General features: G+C 36.8%; 1 protein-coding gene across 4 annotated transcripts in view; it reads right to left on the bottom strand.

The window, feature by feature from the left end:
- LOC117403920 (A disintegrin and metalloproteinase with thrombospondin motifs 3-like) overlaps nucleotides 1-22,970 on the bottom strand; it is a 92,911-nt gene that overhangs the window by 30,255 nt on the left and 39,686 nt on the right. For all 4 annotated transcript variants that reach the window (XM_034902502.2, XM_034902497.2, XM_034902491.2 and 1 more), the window contains exons 5-13: nucleotides 16,661-16,848; nucleotides 4,961-5,044; nucleotides 4,523-4,679; nucleotides 3,226-3,331; nucleotides 2,080-2,223; nucleotides 1,767-1,899; nucleotides 1,001-1,114; nucleotides 751-896; nucleotides 144-319 (exon numbers count right to left, since the gene is read on the bottom strand). In XM_034902502.2, coding sequence (XP_034758393.1) covers nucleotides 144-319; nucleotides 751-896; nucleotides 1,001-1,114; nucleotides 1,767-1,899; nucleotides 2,080-2,223; nucleotides 3,226-3,331; nucleotides 4,523-4,679; nucleotides 4,961-5,044; nucleotides 16,661-16,848 — 1,248 coding nt within the window. The remainder of the gene's footprint in view (nucleotides 1-143; nucleotides 320-750; nucleotides 897-1,000; nucleotides 1,115-1,766; nucleotides 1,900-2,079; nucleotides 2,224-3,225; nucleotides 3,332-4,522; nucleotides 4,680-4,960; nucleotides 5,045-16,660; nucleotides 16,849-22,970) is intronic.

Consider the following 22,970-nt stretch of genomic DNA (forward strand, 5'->3'; position numbering starts at 1 on the left):
GAGGAAAACTGTCATGACTTGTGCATGAAAACGCCGTCAATGAGTCACCAATGAAAGCAAAGCTGCACACATTCAAAAATGCAAAAGATTCTACCCTTACTGTACATGTAATAATAATTAAAAAGTAACATGTTTTGACTTACAGTCTGGATGTTCATGGGGGAGCCAATGATGCTTTGCACTCTGGAACTCGAAGTACGAATTGCGCTGCTGACACTGCTGTGCTCTGAAGTCTTCAAACTGCTTTGGACATTCATCTGTGTTACACAGCTGGTATTCATAGTTTATACCAGGGCAATCCTGACCTCCATTTGAAGGCCTGGCATGTAAAAGAATTGAGTTTATTATTTTGCAATGGACGAAACATTTGTGTTGTTGCACACTACTACACATTAAAGCTCATTTTATATAGCCGTACCAAAATTATCCTGAAACACTAGGCTTATACATTGTATTCAAGTTTTTTGTATCTACAATACCCACTTAAAACAAATTGCAAGTTAGGCAGTCCCTGGAGACAGACAGCATGGTTTTTCAACAGCAGAATGACAAAGAGTGGACATAACAGGTAGTCGAGAACTTAATATGAGTTTGTTTGAAAAAGCTGCATGGCACAGGTGCTTTTTAGTCATTCACAGTTCAAATGTACTGATATGGGGAACATATCAGTACATTTGAAGCACTAAAAAAGCGACACTGGATCAAGCATGTAAATGTGTATATAAATGGCTTTCAGAGCTGTCAACTTACGTGGGGTTGTTGCACTGACGAGTTCTAAACCGAACACCAGTTCCACAGGTTCGTGAACAGGAACCAAACTTTGCCCAGGATCCCCAGCTACCGTCCTGTTTCAGCTGGTTGGCGTTCTTCCACATGCAGTGACCCTTATAGCACCACTGTGTATTAAAAACACAGCAGTCAATACAGCAGGCATTTGTTTTGATGAGTGGTATGTATATACAGTACTTGTGGAGGGAGGCCCAGTGAATATAAAACTTACTTTTCCTGGTGCACACTCTGTTCCATCTAGTGGAGGCCCCTTCTTGGTTTTGCAGAAGTAAGGGTTGTCAGGGTGGCTACACCAAAGTTGCTTGCATGGGTCAAATGTCCGAAACTAAAACATAACATTTTTTATTTTATATATATTTTATTTTATATATATATATTTTAACCCTGTAACACAATATTTCAGTCAAGTTAAATTCCCCACTAAGTCTAAGGCCAAGAATACATGTCACTATGACAAACTGCACCCTCTTTCATCACTTGATCTATTAAAAATGTAAAAAGGCTAACATGGGACGTTCCACGTGATACTGATTAATTATTCTTTAATTATTTAAGAAAATCAGTAAGAAATATTCATGAACCAAGAAAAATGTTTTGTGTTATTAGGTTTGGCTGATTGGAACTGAAGTGACGTATCATGAATGAATAAAGAATGCTAACGAATGAGTCTGTTCAGTTTGTCCCCAAGCTTAATGCACCATGCCAATTTAAACAGTATTGCGATAACTGTAATGAAACTTCAGACATAAAATGCAGCTCTGTGCAGCATGTATAACGAAAAATGTAAATTGTGCACTTTTGTAACGAGAAGACACTGCCTAGCTTCAATTTTAATAACCAGAGCATATTGTTATATTCCGTTGGGTGGGCAACATGTTATGCTATATAATGTAGGTCTATATATTATATAAACTCGTATTCTGAGTATATTCTTGATAAATAAATACATAAACAAACAAACAAACAAACAAACATACTGCTGTGCACATCTTGTATCCAACTCCAAAGTCAAAACGACATTGTTCATCCATTGAATAATTAATTCCTGGCAGTTCTGGAAGTTTGGGCCAATCATGCTCAAAGGGGTCATCCAAAAGACAGTCATACGAGCTATTGGAGAGATTAAAAAATGTTTCAGATAATATTAGTCGGATAGTATTTTATTATAAATCTGTGCATGCTATCTATACTAAGTAAAATCAACAAAGCCGACATGTGAGTCCTATATAAAATGTGTTATACAAGTATGGGATGCTATAAAACAAAATATAGAAGTAAAACAAAACCTACTTAATATATCGCTTGAGTTCTTGGCCACTACACCGAGACCAGTGGTAGCGGTGAAATGCAGCCTGAACTAAAGGAGCCATAACACTGCCCATTGCTGTTTCATCACCACAGCGATTGCCTTGGCCATCATGCTCCATTCCGAGTCTGAAACACCAATGAAGTCAACAGCAATAAACACACTGCAAAGAAGCACATCTTTCCGTTTAACTCTCTTATTTCTGTGCAATTTTCCCCTTTGTCAGTGAGCTATTTCAGCATGCAGAGATTTTAGACAAATGCTTTAGGGAACATTGCATATCAAATCATAAACAAGTGTTCAGTTATCCCAAATGTGGTGTGCAGTGACATGATAATGAAGCTAAGACCCTGTTCCCAGTCCATATGGAATGACTTAATTAATATGTGTTGCCTGTTGCGCTGATTCCATACAAATATCGTCAAAAATAAAATTGAAATCTAATGCACAAGGTACATTACTATGCGCAGGTCATCATCCAAAAACTGTTCAACAAACCAAAAAAAAAACATTCCCTAAATAAAACAAACAAATAGTATCATCTTAGTTCTATTTATACTAAAATGAGGTTACTGTAAACGACTTGGAAGATGAATGTAACCCATAGTAACCCCAGGCACTCCTGACATTACTGTAAATAAACTACCTTTGTTTCAAACAATTCAATGCTTAACAATTCATCACAACAGGTATTATGATAAATACCTGTTGTGAATGAAAGCTCTAAATAGTTATCCTGGGGACCAGTGTTCTGAACTTAATAAATACAGGAAACATAATAGGTTGTCCGGAGGAATTTCACATCAAATGAATTATGAGTGGAGGACCTTAAACTGACCTTGGCTTTCCATCACTTATACTACCAGGTTGCAGTGTGATATCTAACACTACATAGCTCACAGTGTTGAGTGTTTTTGATTACTTTTTAGTTTACAGTGCAGTGCCATTTACTGTATATCTGATATCCATTACTGGAAATATATGAAGAAATATAAGCCACATTCTATGTGTGTCACTGCTGCTGCTGACAAAAAAACCTCACATTATCCTGATAATCGCAGTCACATTTACATGCGTGAGCTGAACATTAAGTTATATAAGGCAGTCTGACATTTGTTTAAGACACTTACACATGTCCTGTCTCGTGAGCCACAACAAATGCTGAAGAAAATCCATCTTCATGGTTCAGAGTACAGCTCCGCACAGGATGACACATGCCTGTTACAGGCGCATAGCCTAAAAAAGGACAAATGGGATTCAATAATGTGTGCATCTGTTTTTATCCTCTTATTTGCTGGGCTTTCTCCATGAAGGCGATCATTAACTGTATTATGTATTATATGTAGGGCTTCTGTTTTTCATTTTTTTTTTTAATTAATTTCATTTCTCTGTGCTTATGTTTAGCTATTTTTGTGATACCCCAAAATGTTTTTTTCTCTGGTCTTTCGCTTTTTATATACTGTACTTTACTTTCCAAACGCTTGGACGTTTTCATCTGTCACAGTTTGTATAGTAACTGGACAGTACTTGCACACTTAAGTTGTACCTTCTTTCCTGTGCTGTTTTCTTACGGTCAGGGGCACATTCTTCTGGGGTTTTGTGTGGTTTTTACATTTCAACACACTTTGCAATTTTGTTTTAAATCCTCCCTATATAACTCTAATATAGCTTTAAATCCTGCAAACACTTCTCCGTTCCTAATTGTAATCTCATTTTAAATCTCGCAAGCAGAGTCTCTAATAGAAATTTGTAGTAGATTTTAATTTTTTTCAATGGGAAAGGAGTGAAGTCAACGTGAATACTGGTGTTTATTGGCTATACAACGATTTCATTTTTTTTTTTTTTTTGTATCTGGGGTGTTTTTATTGGTTAAAACCGAAAATCAGAAGCCCTAAATATGTAATTTAATCATTACAGCCTTTTAGTAACAACTACATTATAAATGTTTTAATAGTATAATCATATGAACTAAAACATAAATAAAGATAACAAAGTCAAACTTGCTTAATATCACTCCAGTTAATGTCACCCTAAGCTTAACTATCAGAATGCAATAGGATTCAATTAGGCCAAACTTCTGAGAATGTCACTTTTGCTATCTCACTCCAGATACTGTAACATTCATCACATGTATCAGTCATACAACTGAATTACATTACATTTATTATCAACTTGGGGAAAAATATACCTTTATAAAAATTTAGTGCATGTTAAGCTTTCTAATGTTTGTAATAACTTGGGTGTTGCTTGTGTGCACTATTGTCTGTTGCACAACATCATTAAACACCAAATAATTTCAGTTTGCAACTCAATCCTACATGAATTTAGACTGAAACATAAGGCCAGACACAGACAGAAGAGCAGAATGAAAAGACAAAAAAGCACAACCAAAAAATACGTGCGAAAGCTGCTGTGATTTTACTATACCTTGCATGCCAGCAGGTCCAAAATCTTGCCTGGTTAGAAAAATAGCATGGTCATGGTGCTCTGAATGATCTGGATCGGACTTCTGCTGTGAGAATGCCCAGCGGCAGACACTCTCCAAGCTCCTTGATGGGTTTCCTCTTTCAATTAGGCTAATGGACTGATAGAATGAACACATCAGCACTTTAATATGCAGTTATTACAGATTCCTTTCCAAATCGTTCAATTTGGATTTATGTACATGTTTAAAAAATCTGTATCACATTACTTATCAATGTTCTTGTACGTTTTGTACACGTGTAAATTCGATTTTTTTTTTTTTTTTTTAAAGCACACCCTCAGAGATTTGTAATTTTTTTCAGTTTTAATCCTTAAAGTATCAGAAGAATGAATGACACACATTACATTGTCAGTATTTTTTTTTTGCTTGAAAGGTCTTACCTTTGCATACCCAAGCATAATCATTCGCACCAGCACTACGTTTATATGTGCGCCAAGGGATTCATCATGGTAAATCTCATTGACCTAAAAATAAAGAGAAAGAAACTTACACACAGAACTTTAAAAAATAAGAATACAAACTTATAATCTTACAAGAGAAATACATTGTTTAAATTATGTCAAATTTCAGGGTCATGTATCTGTTATACCATATATGATTAACAATATTTGAATAATCTAATCAACTGCACATATAAATATAGTCACTCTTTAACTATATTTATCCAGCTGGGGTTAATACATTTAAAGAATCTGACAATGGACCAAATATCAGATCACCATCTGAAGATGCCTGCACCATTAGACAAACTACATTTTGAAACGCTGCAAAGAGATTAAAAGGTTTAGTTTTTTTTAACCAAACACGTTTTGAAAAAAAAAAAACACTTAAATCAATAAAATATTGTCAGATGATATTTCTTCTTTGACAAAAGATGTTATCATGTCTGTCTCACCGTCCATTGCTGACACTTAAAGGGGGTATACCAGAGGAAATGAACAGTTCAATACAATACTCTCTGAATCTGAAAAAGAGATTAGTGAAGGATCTACAGAAGCATTGAAATTGGGTAGCATTGATGGATTATGTCAAGTATAGACAGCAGATTTTAAAAGAACAACAATAACTGCAGTTACCTTGACAACTATCTGTGGAAAGAACTTGAAGTACACAATTAAGCACTGCTGCGTAGTGGCAATCCACACAGAGGCACTGGTTTCAAGCAAGTGGAAACTCATTATAAAAGTAACAATGAAGTCTGTATAAAAGCCTTCCTTGACATTTAGCTGGCTATTCAGTTTAGTTGTAGATTTAATCAGTTCTGGAAAAAGAAAAAGGTACAAGAGTAACTTTTAACAGAAACGTACCCCTATAAACGGCCATATACAATTTGTGAATGCAGGACTGTCAGAGAAATAAATCACTAGCAGGATGCCTCAGTGAAAAGAGTTGAACATTGAAACAAACTATAATGAATCTTAGGGAAGAGTCACAGTTATTGCATGTGGCAGTGGGGCATTGTAAAAAGCAGCAACCACACAAATAAGGAAAAGGATCATTAGACAGAAAATTTCGTGTTTGCCACCTCAACCTTTCTTTTAGAAAAGCAGCTTAATTTGAGAGCACCGCTGGTATTTCTGTTTTGCAATACGTCTGAGGTAGTTTATTTTTCACACATTTTGATTTTCAGAATGCAGAGTAGCATTTGAAAGTTGGCCATTTCAGCCAAAGTTTTAATTATTACAGCTACAAAACTATTACAAATTGGATGACACATTTGCCATGAATAAATAAAGTAATTAAATGTGTGAATTAATTGTGAATTAATTCTAAAAAGAGGCAGATGGAAATCCAAATAGGGCTCTCTCCCTAGTGTATAGTACATTCACCAGCACTAAATATCCACGATGAAGTAATAAACCAGACACATACAAATACATACTGTATTTTAAATTGTATCAGTGTTTCGAGCAACTGAATAGACCCCAAAGTGTTTAAACTACAATCTAGAAGAAGTAGGTCACACGAGGGCCGGGGGAAGAATCAGGCCTCTCACAACACTGATACGCCTCTCATTCATTAACTCCTTTGCACTCTACATATCAGACACACTTCCATCAAATAAGATAAAATCCTGTTGACTGTGAAAGCAATGGGATACGACGCTTTGATCACAATAGGAGTTTATTACAGTGCACATAAGCCACGTTGAATGGTTTCCATTGATCGGTCTGTAGCGTTTAATGTGATTTGTTTTTCAGGTATGAAAATCAAATAGCAAATAACTTTTCTATTGATAAATGAAGTTTGACAACCCTGATGTAGAACTACTACCATTGTAGGCCATGTCATACAGACTGTCATGGGTGAATGGTGACACATAACTACTGTGTATGTATTTTTAAAACACCACGTGAAAGCACAAGAACACTAGGATATGAATCTGGTAGAAGCTTCCTTGGAGAACTTAGGTTCTCGGGTGATTAGCTGCCTAATTAAGCAGACAATTCTACATTTGGGAAGGCAGCTACAGGCCAAAATAAATCATCTACATGATGCAGAAATTGGAATCACATTTCTTGAGTTCCCCAGTAAACTGATAAAAGTTATAATATTACTGTATTAAGTACTTGTGAAATATACTGTTAAAATAAAGCAGTGCTGGGACAACCATGGAATTTTCATGTTCTGATATTCCTTCAACATTTAGATATCCATTTGGATATTTGTTCAAGATTTAGATATCCATTTGGATATTTTTTCAACATTTAGATATCCACTTGGATATCCGTTCAAGATTTAGATATACATTTGTATATTCGTTCAAGATTTAGCTATTCATTCAGATATTCATTGTTTAAAGTAGAAAAATATCCCAGGAGCAAGAATACTTCTTACTTTACTCCCTAAAGAGAGCTGGACCATGGCAGAGGGACATCCAGGGTCAAGTTTTAAGTAGAGATGGGTGTCATCAGCATAGAAGTGAAACATGAGGCTGTGTTGGCGGATGAGGTAACCCAAGGGAAGCATGTAGATGTTGAAGAGAAGAGGCCCAAGAACAGACCCTTGAGGGACACCACTGCATCCAGCATAGAAAACAGACTGCATGCTTCCAGATAAGTAAGAGGACATCCAGGAGACAGGTTCCAGAGATCCCAGCATACTTCTGAAGGTGGTCAAGAAGCATGCTATGATCTATGGTGTCAAAAGCAGCTGTGAGGTCAAGGAAGACAAGCACAGAGGGAGCAGCAGCATCAGCATTAAGCAGATCATTCACAATCCGGAGCAGAGCAGTTTCAGTACTGTGATGCGGCCGGAAGCCAGACTGCAGAGATTCAAGCAGATTGTTATCCGTGAGATGTTTCATCAGCTGACTGGCTACAGCCCTTTCGAGAGTTTTGAAGAGAAAAGGGAGATTGGAGATAGGACAGAAATTAGATAAGACAGCCGGGTCAAGGGAGAGTTTGAGTACTGGCGTAACTTGGGCAAGCTTGAGGGCAGCAGGAACTGAGCCTGAATTCAGGAACAGGTTGAAAGTGTGCATAATGGAAAAAGCAAGATCAGAAGCACAGAGACAGATACGATTAGTTGGCCAGGGGTCCAAGGGGCACGTGGCAGTAGTTGATTTAAACAGTAGGTCGGAGACATTAGTAATGGAGAGAGGAGAGAAGGAGGAGAGAGTAGGAGGGGCAACCAGAGGCGAGTCAAGGTGGTCAAGTAGTAAACTGTGTTTGTGGTAGGAGAGCGTAGAACAGATGTTGTCAATTTTGTTCCGAAAGAAAGAGGAGAAATCATGACAGGTAAGACAGGAAGATGAACGGGAGATGGATATATCGGTGGCTGGATGTTGGACATGGTCAATGGTCTTAAAGAGAACATTGAGTTTAACGTGTCCCGTAGTTATGATTTCAGAGAAGCAATTCACCCTGTGAGCGGCGAGCCCACGCCTGTAGCTACTGAGATGGTCGGTCCAGATTTTTCTGTGAACCGTTAGTCCAGACGACCTCCACTTGCGCTCAAACTTGCGACAGGCAGACTTAAACAATCGAAGTTCGAGGGTGTACCATGGGCAGTTGCGGTGTTTCTTGACTGTTCTGGTTGTAAGCGGGGTAACGGTGTTGATGATCTGAGTAAGGGTGGTGTTGTAGAGGGTCACCACATTATCAACCAAAGACGGGAGAGTACCAGTTAGACGGAATGAACAGACACATCCAGAGAGTATCAGAGGATTCAGCAGATTCTTGGAACGGAAGAAAATAACAGTATCAGTAGCGGAGGAAGGAGCAGGAAGATTGATATTAGCAGTGATTAAGAAATGGTCAGAGAGAGAGATATCTGAGACGAAGAGATTGGAGAGGTCAAGACTCCCGGTGTTGAGCAAGGTGTTAATATCATGGTAAAGTAGATCAACATGCCTGTTTTACAGTATGTGAAATTATTTCTTGTGGTGTTCACATCTAAAAATATAAGTGTGACAGACAGATGTACAGTACAGACAGATGTACAGTACAGACAGACAGATGTACAGTATATACAGACAGACACTTCCACATATACCCCCAATCTGATACTCCCAATAATTTAAGCTAAATAACACTTTTCCAGATGTATGCGAAAATGTAAGTGTGTAAAATGTGTAAACAAAAAAAGGGTAATGTTATTAATATATAGTACATACAATGACTCTTAACTGATCAATCAATGCCTTTCTTTATACCAGTCTCACTGTCTCAGACACACTGGAAACCGTTGCTATCCTCCATAAGAGCTGTGTGAATCTCTGATTTAAAACAGAAGCACATGCTTGTTAAACAAGCCCAATTTACTGGTTTTAATTTACTCTTGAGAAACAACTTTCGTGTAAAAAGAAATTCCATCTCATTAAAAAAAGGAATGAATATTTTAAATATTTGTCAGAATTTTTAAAATATATTAAAAACATAAAATAATACACATATCCCCCAGCACTTTTTTACCCAAGAACAGAAACACCTACAGACACAAATACACTTTTAAAAGCTGTATAACAGAGCTCAAAGGTGTTATTCAATTCTATCTCAGGGATCTGAAGTATGACACATAAAATAAAAAAAAATCAAAAAAAATCATTTATTTGTAATTTTCTTTTAACACAAAGATAACTGAGTATCTATCTCGTAAAGATGCCTCTCTCTGGTATGGTGTGTAGTAATTGGCTCTTGAGTATTAGTTCACTTTGAGATTGGGTTCAATCATCCCTTGAGGTTTATAATTATAATGATTACTGAAAATCAGTTTTGATTATTAAATACTGAATAATCCTTTATTTCACTTCCAGGCTCCTGCACAGAATGACTTGATCTACTGTACAAAAAGACAAATGAGTTACGGATATAGCCAGAAATAACTATTTTGTATTTAAATACAATGTTGCATAATGCAATGTTTTGTGTAAATGTATGTAGCTCATTACTAAACAGATTATTATTATTATTGTTGTTGTTGCTGTTGATGCAAACGTATTGCACCAATATGGCATTGCTTTCCCGTCTGCTCTTCAGAAAACAGAAATAATGACGCTATAATAATCATAGTATTTCACTGGACATGCGGTAAAGCCATTAACTACATTCCGTTGCTGTCTGCAGGCCTAAAACTGCGTCCTGAAAGTAGCTGTCATACTGTTGCTAGCTGTGGAACGTCTTTTTTTTTTTTTTTTTATTGTAATCAGAATGTGGTCACTGAACCCAGAAATATTGTTTATTGGCATAACTATATTTTTTAGGAGTTTAAGCATTTGTGGGCTTAAACAATTATTTAGTGTTATATTTGCCTGAAACAATAATGGATAATTGAATTACGATGCTTTTTATGTTTGGTTTTATATTAATTTTCATTGCATTTTGTATTAAAATTTACTCCCTTGTTATCATCGTAGCTGCAAGAACTGAATACTGTACTTACTGCACTGTACAGTTAAACAGAGGATAATAGATTCCTTAGAATCCACTGAAGACTGAAGGCCAAGGGATTCAAGGACCCAGAGCTCATTAACAGGAACCATGCACATTTTTACTCTTTGAAAGTTTTATAAGGGTTACAAGTTATTTTTTTAACATGTACAATGCATACTAAAATGATAATATTACAGATTTGGAATATAAATCTAAGGGAATTATACAAAGCAGTCAACAAAGGAAACCAGAGGGTTGGTATACATTATAATACATGTATTATATTTCATGATGATGTCTGCATTGCCTGCAGATGCAATCACTCATGTGTATGCTGTGATATATCTCACAAACGTTCAAGCTTATTGTTCTTCTATTTCCACAGTCTAACAGTGACACCTGCTGGTAGAGATAGGACTGCATAACTGTGTGTCTCGAGGCTCAATTGTCCTATACTAATTGGAATATCTGGTATCACTTAATGCAAGAGCAAACAATAACACCTCATTAAATTCACATTTAAATAACACATTTGAAACAATCTTCCATTAAGTGAAGATGAAAGGGGATGCTGAAGGACAAAAAATAAGTGTAACCTTGTTAAAAGAGAGTACTTTATTTGGGGAATAATTCTGTGATTCTGGATTCATGTTCCACTAAGTGCTTTATCATCTAGTACATTTTCTTTCAGACTGCCCCCACACTCTGCCAAAAACAGCTTAGAAAGATGTTATTTATAATATCAACTGTGGCACTTGTTCAACAAAATTATGGGTCTGCCTCACTTTTACACGCCTCCGAGTGGGCACTGATTCAGCTCTCTAATACATTTGCAAAGAAACACAATTGCAGGCTGCACGCAATTTCCATTTCTGTAACAAACAGATGCTTATACAATGATGCACACTGTGATAGCCGGGACTTGGGACCAGCATGTGGCTGGGCAAATAATGCATGCATTTCTTTAGAAATAAACAAAGTTAGATTGCTAACTTCAAATATATACTCCATATGCATACTGTACTGTATAGACAAATCATCAGACCATTAAATGTATTACATTTTTCAGGTGCCTTTTTTCCAATTTAAAAAGCCTTTCTTTGTAAATGTTACCTCTGTCCACACACACTACCATACATAGAAACAAAATAGTTGATCCAGAGCTGGACTTTGTGCAATAAAAACGACTTTTCTAATTATTTATGAAAAGTACTAGATTGTTAGTACTGGAGACTGAAGCGATTTCTATGTATTCACTGGGATAGCATAACTAATGGCAATGTTAGCTTCCCCATAATACCCCTTGAACTGCTACAGGCCTCTCACACTTATGAGATGAGAGAGCAGTTTGTTCAACCAGGATGAGAACCCATTGAGATCTGCATCTCTTTTCCAAGGGTGAAAGTACAAATAATGGCAATTGCAGTGTACAGTAAATACTGTAATGACCACTCAATCATGTGATGTATGAGGCAGGCTACAGCCCACTAAAACCACGTTGAGACAACCAGAATCATTTCACTTGTGACCTAAGCAGGATTCAGATCCTGGGTTTTCAGCTAGTGCTCACCACAATATTAAAATGTACAAGAGACTGTAAATATGCAGTTCTTGATGAGCAGTTTTTTGTGAGTGTCAGGTAGAGGACAATAGAGAATAAAGGATGACAAAAGACGATAAACCTGTTACTGTATATCACACAACAATAGTGTTGTATTTCCCTTGGTTTTTCTGAAAGGAGAATCCGCCCCTTAATCAAATACGTAATCATCGAACCATATATATATATATATATATATATATATATATATATATATATATATATATATATATATATATATTATACACAGTGGTTTGCAGAAGTATTCACCCCCTACCAATAATACAATAATGTCACATTTTGTTGAATTACAAATAATGTATGCACAGTTTTTCAAATGAACCTTTTTTTATTCAAAGCTGTAATGGTTAAACCGAACACTGTTATATGAGGAGGAGGTTAAATGTCAGCAAAACTTGCAAAGAAAATATATAAAATTAAATTTACTGGTTGCATAAGTATTCAGCCCCTTAAGTCAGTACTTGGTAGAAGCACCTTTTGCAGCAATTACTGCTATGAGTCTTTTTGGATAGGTCTCTACTGGCTTTGCACAGTAGGATGGTGAAATGTTTGCCCGTTCTTCATGGGAAAATGTCTCCAGTTCTGATAAGTTTGTTGGGGATCGTCGTTGGACTGAAATCTTCAAGTCTCGCCATTCATTTTCGATTGGATTCAAGTCAGGACTTTAACTGGACCACTCAAGAATATTAATTCTCTTCTTGTTCAACCACTCCAGTGTGGCTTTGGCTTTGTGCTTTGGGTAATTGTCCTGCTGAAATGTGAATTTCCTCCCCAGTTTCAGAGTCTTGGCTGACTCAAACAGGTTTTCATCAAGGATTCACCTGTACTTTGCACCATCCATTCTCCCCTCTATCCTGACAAGTTTCCCAGTCCCTGCTGAAGAGAAGCATCCCCATAACATGATGCTGCCACCACCATGCTTGACAGTTGGGATGGTGTTGACTGGGTGATGTGCAGTGTTGGGCTTGCACCAGACGTAACGCTTGGAATTTAGACCGAAAACCTTTTTCCACATGTCTGCAGTATCATCTACATGCTTTTTCACAAGCTCCATACGTTCTTTAAGATGAGACTTTTTGAGTAATGGCTTCTTTCTTGCCACCCGTCCATACAGGCCAGCTTTGTGTAGGGACCGGCTTATTGTTGATGTGTGAACACTGACTCCCATCTCAGACACAGAACTTTGCAGATCTCTCAAGGTCATTGTTGTCTTCAGAGTGATATCCAGAACCAACTTCCTGCTTGCCCGGCTGCTCAGTTTGGGAGGGCGACCTCATCTGGGTAGTATGATGCATCTTCCACTTCTTAATGATGGACTTCACTGTGCTGAGAGGGATAGTCAGCGCCTTTGAAATTTTCTTGTACCGTTCTCCTGCTCTGTGCCTCTCTACCACTTTATCCCTGACTTCTTTCAAAAGCTCCTTGGTCTTCATGGTTGCTTTGTTGGATCACTATGTGAGTTGCAGCTTGAAAGTCTTTATATACCTGAGGGAAATTATCTACAAGTTAAACCACTTTTAGTACACACAGGCTGAAACCATTTCACTAATTTTGTGACCTTTCAAACAAATCATTTGCACCTGAGCTGATTTACGGCTGCAGTAGCAAAGGGGTTGCAACTGAGATTAATCTGTTGCGTAGATTCTACATGTAAAGTCTAATTTGAAAGCGTCGTGGAGTACGCTCAGGTGCCAACAAAATGTGAAAACTTTGCAGGGGGGTGAATACTTCTGCAAACCACTGTATATACCAACTTTATCAACGGCCCTTGTCGTTGGTCATTTGTTTGGTTATTAAAAGACGAGTGGATATGGGCAGATTTATTTTTTCTTTTTCTCATTATTTTTGATAATAATTGAATTATATTGCACTTAACATACTGTTGTCCTTTTTCTGCTTTTCTATGATTCTATAAGATCCCCTTCTTTTTTTGTATTTATTTATTTTTTCACCCAGAGGGAACAATGGTCTCCAGGACTTGATTAATTATATTATATTTATATCCTATTATCTTCTACGGGCTTGATTTACTACATGCTGGATTTCCTTCCAGCAACTACCCTTGAAATTTCTTCAGAATAGACGCTGCTGCTTCACCAGATTACAGAGCGTTCTTCACATTTAATCAAGGCATCAGGGAAATGAGCCTCAGCAGCTTACGAACTGTGTATCCGAAAACGTCAATGACACTGTAACTGCGCAAAAATATTAGTGTTAATTGTAAAAGATCATTTCAGTGGTTTGATTTTTGGGGCCTGGAGGAAGGGATACCCTTGGCCATGTTTTCCCTAAGGTTTCCTCCTGTCACCTTGTGGGTGCACAAGGGGGTTTTCCTTACCTGAGCGCGGGGTGGTTTAGTTCTGTGAGGTGAAGTGCCACTTGTCCTGCTCGCTGGATAGTTTTCCTCTATATTTAGTTGATTATAGTTTTGCAAGTGTAGGGGTGGCTATCGAGCTCCAATGGGCCAAACTCAAATAACAAATCATTTACAGGCACGCTGATCTGTCAGTTCAATAAATCATTAATTACATTCCATTGGTGGGTGTCTCCTTTCTGAATAGTGTTTATCAGTGCAATGGTTTTTAAAAATCAACATTTCCTAAGCAGTGTATTTTAAAAGTCTATAAAAGGAGGAATGCTTTCTACTAAAAAGTTAAAAAAAGGATAAAAAAAGTAGAAATTGCGTTAATCTAAATATAACATATCATTAAACACCCATTATTATTATTATTATTATTATTATTTATTTCTTAGCAGACGCCCTTATCCAGGGCGACTTACAATCGCAAGCAAATACAAATACATTCAAGTGTTACAATACAAGTAATACCCATATAGGGTTAAACTTATAAAAGACCACATCTGGCTGCATAGTTCCAAGTTAGAACCATGAAAAGAAATTATAACTTGCAGTTTAAAAACAGTGACTGTCTGACAAGATAATACATAAAAACGTTAAAGATACTGGTTCATACATGTCATCACATTTACTGGAATTACAAAAGGAAAGAAACTGACAATTCTAACTTGTTTTTACATTCATAGTAACGTTTTGTATCTGTTGCCTGACAAAGGACAGCCCTGTAAACAATATGTTATCTTTCAAGTGTGCACAAATATATCCTTAATACATTTCATACTCGTTTTTAAATACAGGTTTGTTGTTTTTGTGTGTCTGTGTGTGTGTGGGGGGGGGGGGGACTTTTTGCACCAAATGGCCCAAAAGTCAAGCAAACAGATGCCTACAACCCTTTACCTTAAATTATGTTTCTGAAAACTAAAATTACTTTCTATACATACGATTATGTTTTATAACCATGTACATACGGTACTATTATGTTTTACAACCTTCTACACTGAAGGTTATTATGCCACTATCTTCTCACCCTGAACCTTTAACTAAAATACCCCACTTTGGTCAAAACACATTTCCAGGTGTCAACCATACTGATTTACAGCTGTCAAATTCTGTCTTAGATAGCTATGTTAATTGTTTTCACCTAATTTTTCATCCTATTTAAATGGAAGGAAATATATTACAATAAACATTTTTATCACTATCACAAATGTAACCCCTGTTCCTTGAAATGTGCACAGCCACAGTGCAGCAATTGGCTCATGTACATATCATCTCCATGAAAATTTGAACTGCGGCTGTCAGTCGCTGATATCCCTTGTCAGCAAAGGGAAACACAGGCAGATACAAGATAAAAAAATAAGGTCTTGGAGAAAAGAGGAAGAAAGGAGAAAGAATTCAGTCTGCAGGGTTCACATGTATATCTTTGCATATAGTATATTTATATATTTCTTCTAATATACACTATATTAAATCTTCTAGGGCCCAATGTTAATCACTAACGCTAAGGCAGAGGCTGTTAGTGGCTTATTAAAGGGCACTCGGTGGGAGCAGTCGGACTTTGCGCTGGGAAGTGATTTTGCTGCCATGTTTTTATTTTTTTTACGCCAGCACTAACACCTCATGTCAGCATAAAAATTTGGGGCGTGGCCTCATTATGATGCTCACATGAGCAGTTTTGAATACGGGTCACATGTTTCTACATGTACAGTAAGACATTTCTCCTGATTGGCTAATCTTTTTTGCCTCCCACTTATCAAGGATTGGCCAGCGCTAAACCAATCGTGCCATGGTCCAGCGTTTGGGATATGGCAGAGGATACAAGGCAAGCGCTGTTGAGTTAGCACATCTGTTTTTGTAGCGTTTATTAAAATTGGGCCCCTAGTCTCTGAAGTGATTGAAGGGATACAATCATTGCATTTGATGATAATGTTTGGAAAGTAAAACTTTAAATACATGGACAGGGAAAACACATCTCAAAAGTGTAAATGACTTGCTGTATTTGCCAGTTTATCCAACATTCAGAAAAGTCATTTTAAACTATCCAGGATTGTCAAAAAGAAACAAATTACACACCTGTTGTCTAAAGTTGAATATATTCACTATATTTCATTTTTTTAATTTGCTAGTTCTGTACTGTTATCATTTTTTTTCTCTCTCTCAATGGTACAAACTTGACATGCTGTGTGAATGTGGTCCAATATGTTTACAAAGTTAAACTGCTACTCACTATGTTCATAAGTGTGAGGAGGTAGTTCTGAACATGTTCCTTTCCATGGAATCGCACAACAGAGTCATCGACCCCCAAGAGGACCTCAATGTTGTAGTCATCATCCCCTGCATGTCTGCGCCTCCTGAGGGTCTCATTCAGCTGTTCTGAGATGTGATCAAGCGATGCGGTAACATCAAGTTCAGGCTCTGATAAAGAAACAAAAAACATACAGCCTTCAACAAAATGCCTTATAGACAGTAATGTCTTACACAACTAGACTCTACTCAGAATCCATCATAGAAATAAAACGCACACGGTAACAGGTTTCAGAAGAAGTACAGCAGCATCTGTACATATCAACTTCATTACTAACAACTATGTTAGAACTTGATTACAATCAGTACATCTAACCTCAATGACTTGTAATGGAAAGAGCTGTACTACCATAGATAAAGCATAGAAAAGTTTAATAAAGCATAGTGAAAGCATGATAAAACATGGGTAAGCATAGGTGAGTATAGGTGAGTATTGAAAAACCCAGAAACCAATATTAATAAAACCATGCAAACCATGGTATAACCACAGGGAAAGTATGGGGAAACTGCTCAATTACCATGCAAATGCACCCTGTTAAACTTCCATAAGGGGTGATATGATGTAAATGAACAAGATCCAGTTTGATGTCACGTTAACCAATAGATTTTCTGAAACCATAATGAAAATCTCGTCTCTGAATCATCAGCCTGGTATTCTTGTTAACCACAGCATCACATAAATAACATCTTTCATATCCCACATCAAAAGAGCAGGGTTTCCCTGAAGCTGCTAAAAAATCTCTAAAATTCACTGTGTGCTACCCAGGAGCTAGACTCAAGCACCACACCTCAACCACACAGACTTCAGTTTATGAATAGCAAAGTTAACATCGCACACTAGTGGGAAATGCATGGACCAGCTCCACTTCTAAAAACTCCATACACTGGCAAAGGCAACACGTTTCATCTCCAGTGGAATTCTACCAATGATGTCATCTCTACAAGCCATACCATTTTTTTAGAATCTGAAAACAATCAAATAAAATATTTTTTTTCCACAATACAGTACTGTAATGGATTGCTTCTGGCAGTATTGTATATTGTCAATCTGATGAAACTGGAAGTTGTGACTTGCATGCATCCCCACACTTATCCTCTAGACATGTTTTTATCAGGTATCAGGACTCTGGGCAATCCATGACCTCTGCTGCATTCCTTTCTTTGCGTTCTAGAGCAGACAACTAATACATCACACATAATGAGTTCTGCATTAGACGTCTTGACTGTACCCCCCATCGTCTACATAATGAATACAGTCCTGTAATGCATTATCATTTCAGCATTGTAATAGCTGCATTCTAATTACTGTTAAATGGGGCACATCACATAGTCAACAATTGCTGGCACCACGGGCACCTGCTGACTATACTGTATAAATAATGGAGATGAAAAGGGTTTTCTTGTATGAAAAAAGTAATTGCAGCAACTCTTGATCTTTTAGGCTGCAATGGTTAGTAATAGGGGCATAAGGATTAATTGTGCATCGATGAATCACAATACTTTTTTTACATGATATATCTTATCGCAACAGAATTATGTATCGCTCATTGTAGATCACCAAATTTTCTCATTAAATGTCTTTTAACAAAATGGTCCATCATTAAATGACCTTCTTGTTATGCATCATACAATTAGCCAATCAGGATAATCACACGCATCGCAATTCATATCGTGACACGTATCATATCGTGAGATTAGTCATTACATCCCTATTTAGTAAACAAAAAATGTATTTTTGGGTTAACAACAAGCCAAGCAACAACAAAAAATAACGGCACTCCCCAAAAAAGTACTTCCAACCTTTACTGTGGATATTTCAGCATCAGGGAATGCCTGGAATGGTGGCTCTGTTACATCCTCAGTATTATTCTTTTTGGGGCCCTGCAGTTCCAAAATATTTATACTAAAACAGACTCAACTGAAAAATGCTGTTCTGTATTGTTTATTGTGGACATTGCAAAGATCATTTTAAAGCAGTATAGGAAACATAAGGAAACATAAGGAATGCCACTTAAAGGTCAGATATCTCACACACTAGATCTATTTTAAATAGTGATCTTAATTCCATCGCCCTGAAACTAGTGCACTGGGTTTGTGCTAATCGTCTCTTTTAAAAAGCTATTTTTTAATTTATAAATATATATATATATATATATATATATATATATATATATATATATATATATATATATATATATATATATATATATATATACACAGTACTGTGCAAAAGTTTTAGGCAGGTGTGAGAAAATGCTGTAAAGTAAGAATGCTTTTAAAAATAGACATGTTAATAGTTTATATTTATCAATTAACAAAATGCAAAGTGAGTGAACAGAAGAAAAATCTACATCAAATCAATATTTGGTGTGACCACCCTTTGCCTTCAGAACAGCATCAATTCTTCTAGGTACACTTGCACACAGTTTTTGAAGGAACTCGGCAGGTAGGTTGGCCCAAACATCTTGGAGAACCAACCACAGTTCTTATGTGGATTTAGGCAGCCTCAGTTGCTTATCTCTCTTCATGTAATCCCAGACAGACGCGATGATGTTGAGATCAGGGCTCTGTGGGGGATATACCATCACTTCCAGGACTCCTTGTTCTTCTTTACGCTGAAGATAGTTCTTAATGACTTTCGCTGTATGTTTGGGGTCGTTGTCATGCTGCAGAATAAATTTGGGGCCAATCAGATGCCTCCCTGATGGTATTGCATGATGGATAAGTATCTGCCTGTACTTCTCAGCATTGAGGAGACCATTAATTCTGACCAAATCCCCAACTCCATTTGTAGAAATGCAGCCCCAAACTTGCAAGGAACCTCCACCATGCTTCACTGTTGCCTGCAGACACTCATTCGTGTACCGCTCTCCAGCCCTTTGGCGAACAAACTGCCTTCTGCTACAGCCAAATATTTCAAATTTTGACTCATCAGTCCAGAGCACCTGCTGCCATTTTTCTGCACCCCAGTTCCTGTGTTTTCGTGCATAGTTGAGTCGCTTGGCCTTGTTTCCACGTCGGAGGTATGGCTTTTTGGCCGCAAGTCTTCCATGAAGGCCACTTCTGACCAGACTTCTCCAGACAGTAGATGGGTGTACCAGGGTCCCACTGTTTTCTGCCAATTCTGAGCTGATGGCACTGCTGGACATCTTCCGATTGTGAAGGGAAGTAAGCATGATGTGTCTTTCATCTGCTGCAGTAAGTTTCCTTGGCCGACCACTGTGTCTACGGTCCTCAACATTGCCTGTTTCTTTGTGCTTCTTCAAAAGAGCTTGGACGGCACATCTGGAAACCCCTGTCTGCCTTGAAATTTCTGCCTGGGAGAGACCTTGCTGATGCAGTATAAATACCTTGTGTCTTGTTGCTGTGCTCAGTCTTGCCATGGTGTATGACTTTTGACAGTAAACTGTCTTCAGCAACCTCACCTTGTTAGCTGAGTTTGGCTGTTCCTCACCCAGTTTTATTCCTCCTACACAGCTGTTTCTGTTTCAGTTAATGATTGTGTTTCAACCTACATATTGAATTGATGATCATTAGCACCTGTTTGGTATAATTGTTTAATCATACACCTGACTATATGCCTACAAAATCCCTGACTTTGTGCAAGTGTACCTAGAAGAATTGATGCTGTTTTGAAGGCAAAGGGTGGTCACACCAAATATGGATTTGATTTAGATTTTTCTTCTGTTCACTCACTTTGCATTTAGTTAATTGATAAATATAATCTATTAACATGTCTATTTTTGAAAGCATTCTTACTTTACAGCATTTTTTCACACCTGCCTAAAACTTTTGCACAGTACTGTATATATATATATATATATATATATATATATATATATATATATATATATATATATATATATTCAAATAAATCATGTTGTAAGGCCAATACAACACCTTAGGCTGGGTTAAGTTTATCATTTGAAAGAGGACATGCCATATTAGACACTTTCACAAACAGCAGAAAAGCTATGAAGTTGCAGCTCACCCATAGAAACCTGTGCTGTAGGGGGTATCTTTATAACACAAATAAACTCACATACAGTACACAGTAGCAACAGTGAAACAAATAATAAGTACCTGTAAGAAATCAGTACATTATTTTAAAGTTCCAACACTTATTTTCTTTGAACAACAAACAGCACAGTGTTCGTTCCACATGCACTGTTGGAAAGTGGGTCACGTTGACAGATGTTCATTTACAACCTGTTGGCCTCAGAGGCTTTTATTGCTTGACATTCTTTGAAAAATTCTGACGCACACACTTGGCTTTCCCATAGACTGCTGGGCATGTCCTATAAAATAAAGCAGTGTAGACTAAATGAAATGTTAGGCATGTGTACGTTTAAACCTAGGGGGTTGACCTTTGTTGTTTTCACTTGCGTCCATCACACACCTGTTCCTGCTGCCTCCGATTAAGGATTGCTGTGGATTCATCTTCCCTGCTGGTGTGAGCGGCAGCATGCGTGGCAATCGTGTAAGAGCATCGGGAAAGGACACGGGCTGTTCTGGGCTCTTCTGGGGTGGTGCTGTATTACGTTGTGTTATTTTATTGTATTACTTAAATGTGGATTTTAAATGTTTCTAATTCTTCATTTGCTTTTATATGTCTGCTCTCTCTTTAAAAAAATGTTTTTATATTTTTATATTTTGTTTAATTTCTGTAAGTTGCTTTGGATAAAAGCATCTGCTAAATAAATAAATAAATAAATAAATAAATAAAAATAAATTTTTATATATATATATATATATATATATATATATATATATATATATATATATATATATATATACAGATTCCTTATGCTTATCTGAATAAAGAGTATGTGAGAATTAACAAGTCACCAAGTAATATACATCTCCCACCATGGCTGTGAAGTAACACAATGTAAATCACTGATCTGCATGTAATTGTGCAATGCAGACAGGCAGAAAGACAATTCCTTCCAGGTTGTTATTCTCTTAATAAAACTTGTTAATCCAAATTACATCACAATTGGTTGCCGAGGCAGAAATAATAATAATAAAAAAAAACCCCTAGCACCATTAATAAACCAAACAAGACAGGTTTCCAGCATAAAAGGTTTCCAGATTCCAATAAATAGTTATAATATCTATACTGTTCATCGATCAGTGCCAGAAGAGGGAAATCTATTTAAAAAAAAAAAAACATATCTTCTCTTCTGTTGACAAAATATATATTTGTGCCCAGTGAGATCCAGACATCAAGAAAATGTCATTTATTTTTTACCAAATGATTTGTGTAAAAGTGTACTGGTAAATTAAACCCTATAAATAATGTATTTTAATGAGTTCTCAAATAATATTGAGAAAAAAAAAATGCCCTTTTAAAATCCTCTTCTACATATTCACAGGGATGTAAGGGTTGTCAGTAGCCATCTACAGGGTTCTGTTTATTAATCTGCTAAAATGGTTAAAGTAACATAATGACACGATTGTTTAATGATTGCTCATTACATGGCTTACTGTGGAGGCTATAGTGACACCTTGGGGCTGTAGGACTAAATTACAAGTCATGAAAAACTCATAAGGCTAGCCTTCCCTGCCACCGACATGCAGTAAAACACTTTAGTATTTACGCAATCTAGAAATTCCTTCAGTACATTTCAAGACTTGTTAAATGCAAACAGCTGTTGCTGTACCAAAGAAACAGCAAAGCGATAATCTTAAACTCCAAACCTTTTCAATGAACCAGGTGTATGTGAGTTGGTGGTACTTTATAAAAACACTGAAGGCAGCTGTAGTGATGTGTAATATATTTAATTGTTTATCTGATAATCGCATACAATTCTGAAGTACATTTCTTTTGAAAATGTATGTACCTTATTCTGGTTAAAAGCATAAAACTGTGAGGCACACGTGAGACGCATTTCACAGGAATCTACTGCATGTGCATTTTCATAGGAAATGTGCTTCACTTTTTTTAAAAGTTAACAGGGATATATGCAAGTATCATGTATGCAATTCATTGGAATGCACTGTACTTGTATAATTCTTAAACTTTAAACCTACAGTAATAATATATTGGCACACCATGGCAACATTCTAACAAAAAAATCTGTAAATGTAGTTTTTTCTTAATTTTCCAGAATATATATTCACTCTCTGACACAACACTTAAAAACTGCTCTTACAACTAAATTAATTTCCTCTGCAACACGTATTAGGCCCCCACCTGTGGCTCTCACTCAAATTCTATGCAGCACAGA

The sequence above is a fragment of the Acipenser ruthenus genome, chromosome 2, assembly GCF_902713425.1.
Source record: "Acipenser ruthenus chromosome 2, fAciRut3.2 maternal haplotype, whole genome shotgun sequence".
Taxonomy (NCBI): domain Eukaryota; kingdom Metazoa; phylum Chordata; class Actinopteri; order Acipenseriformes; family Acipenseridae; genus Acipenser; species Acipenser ruthenus.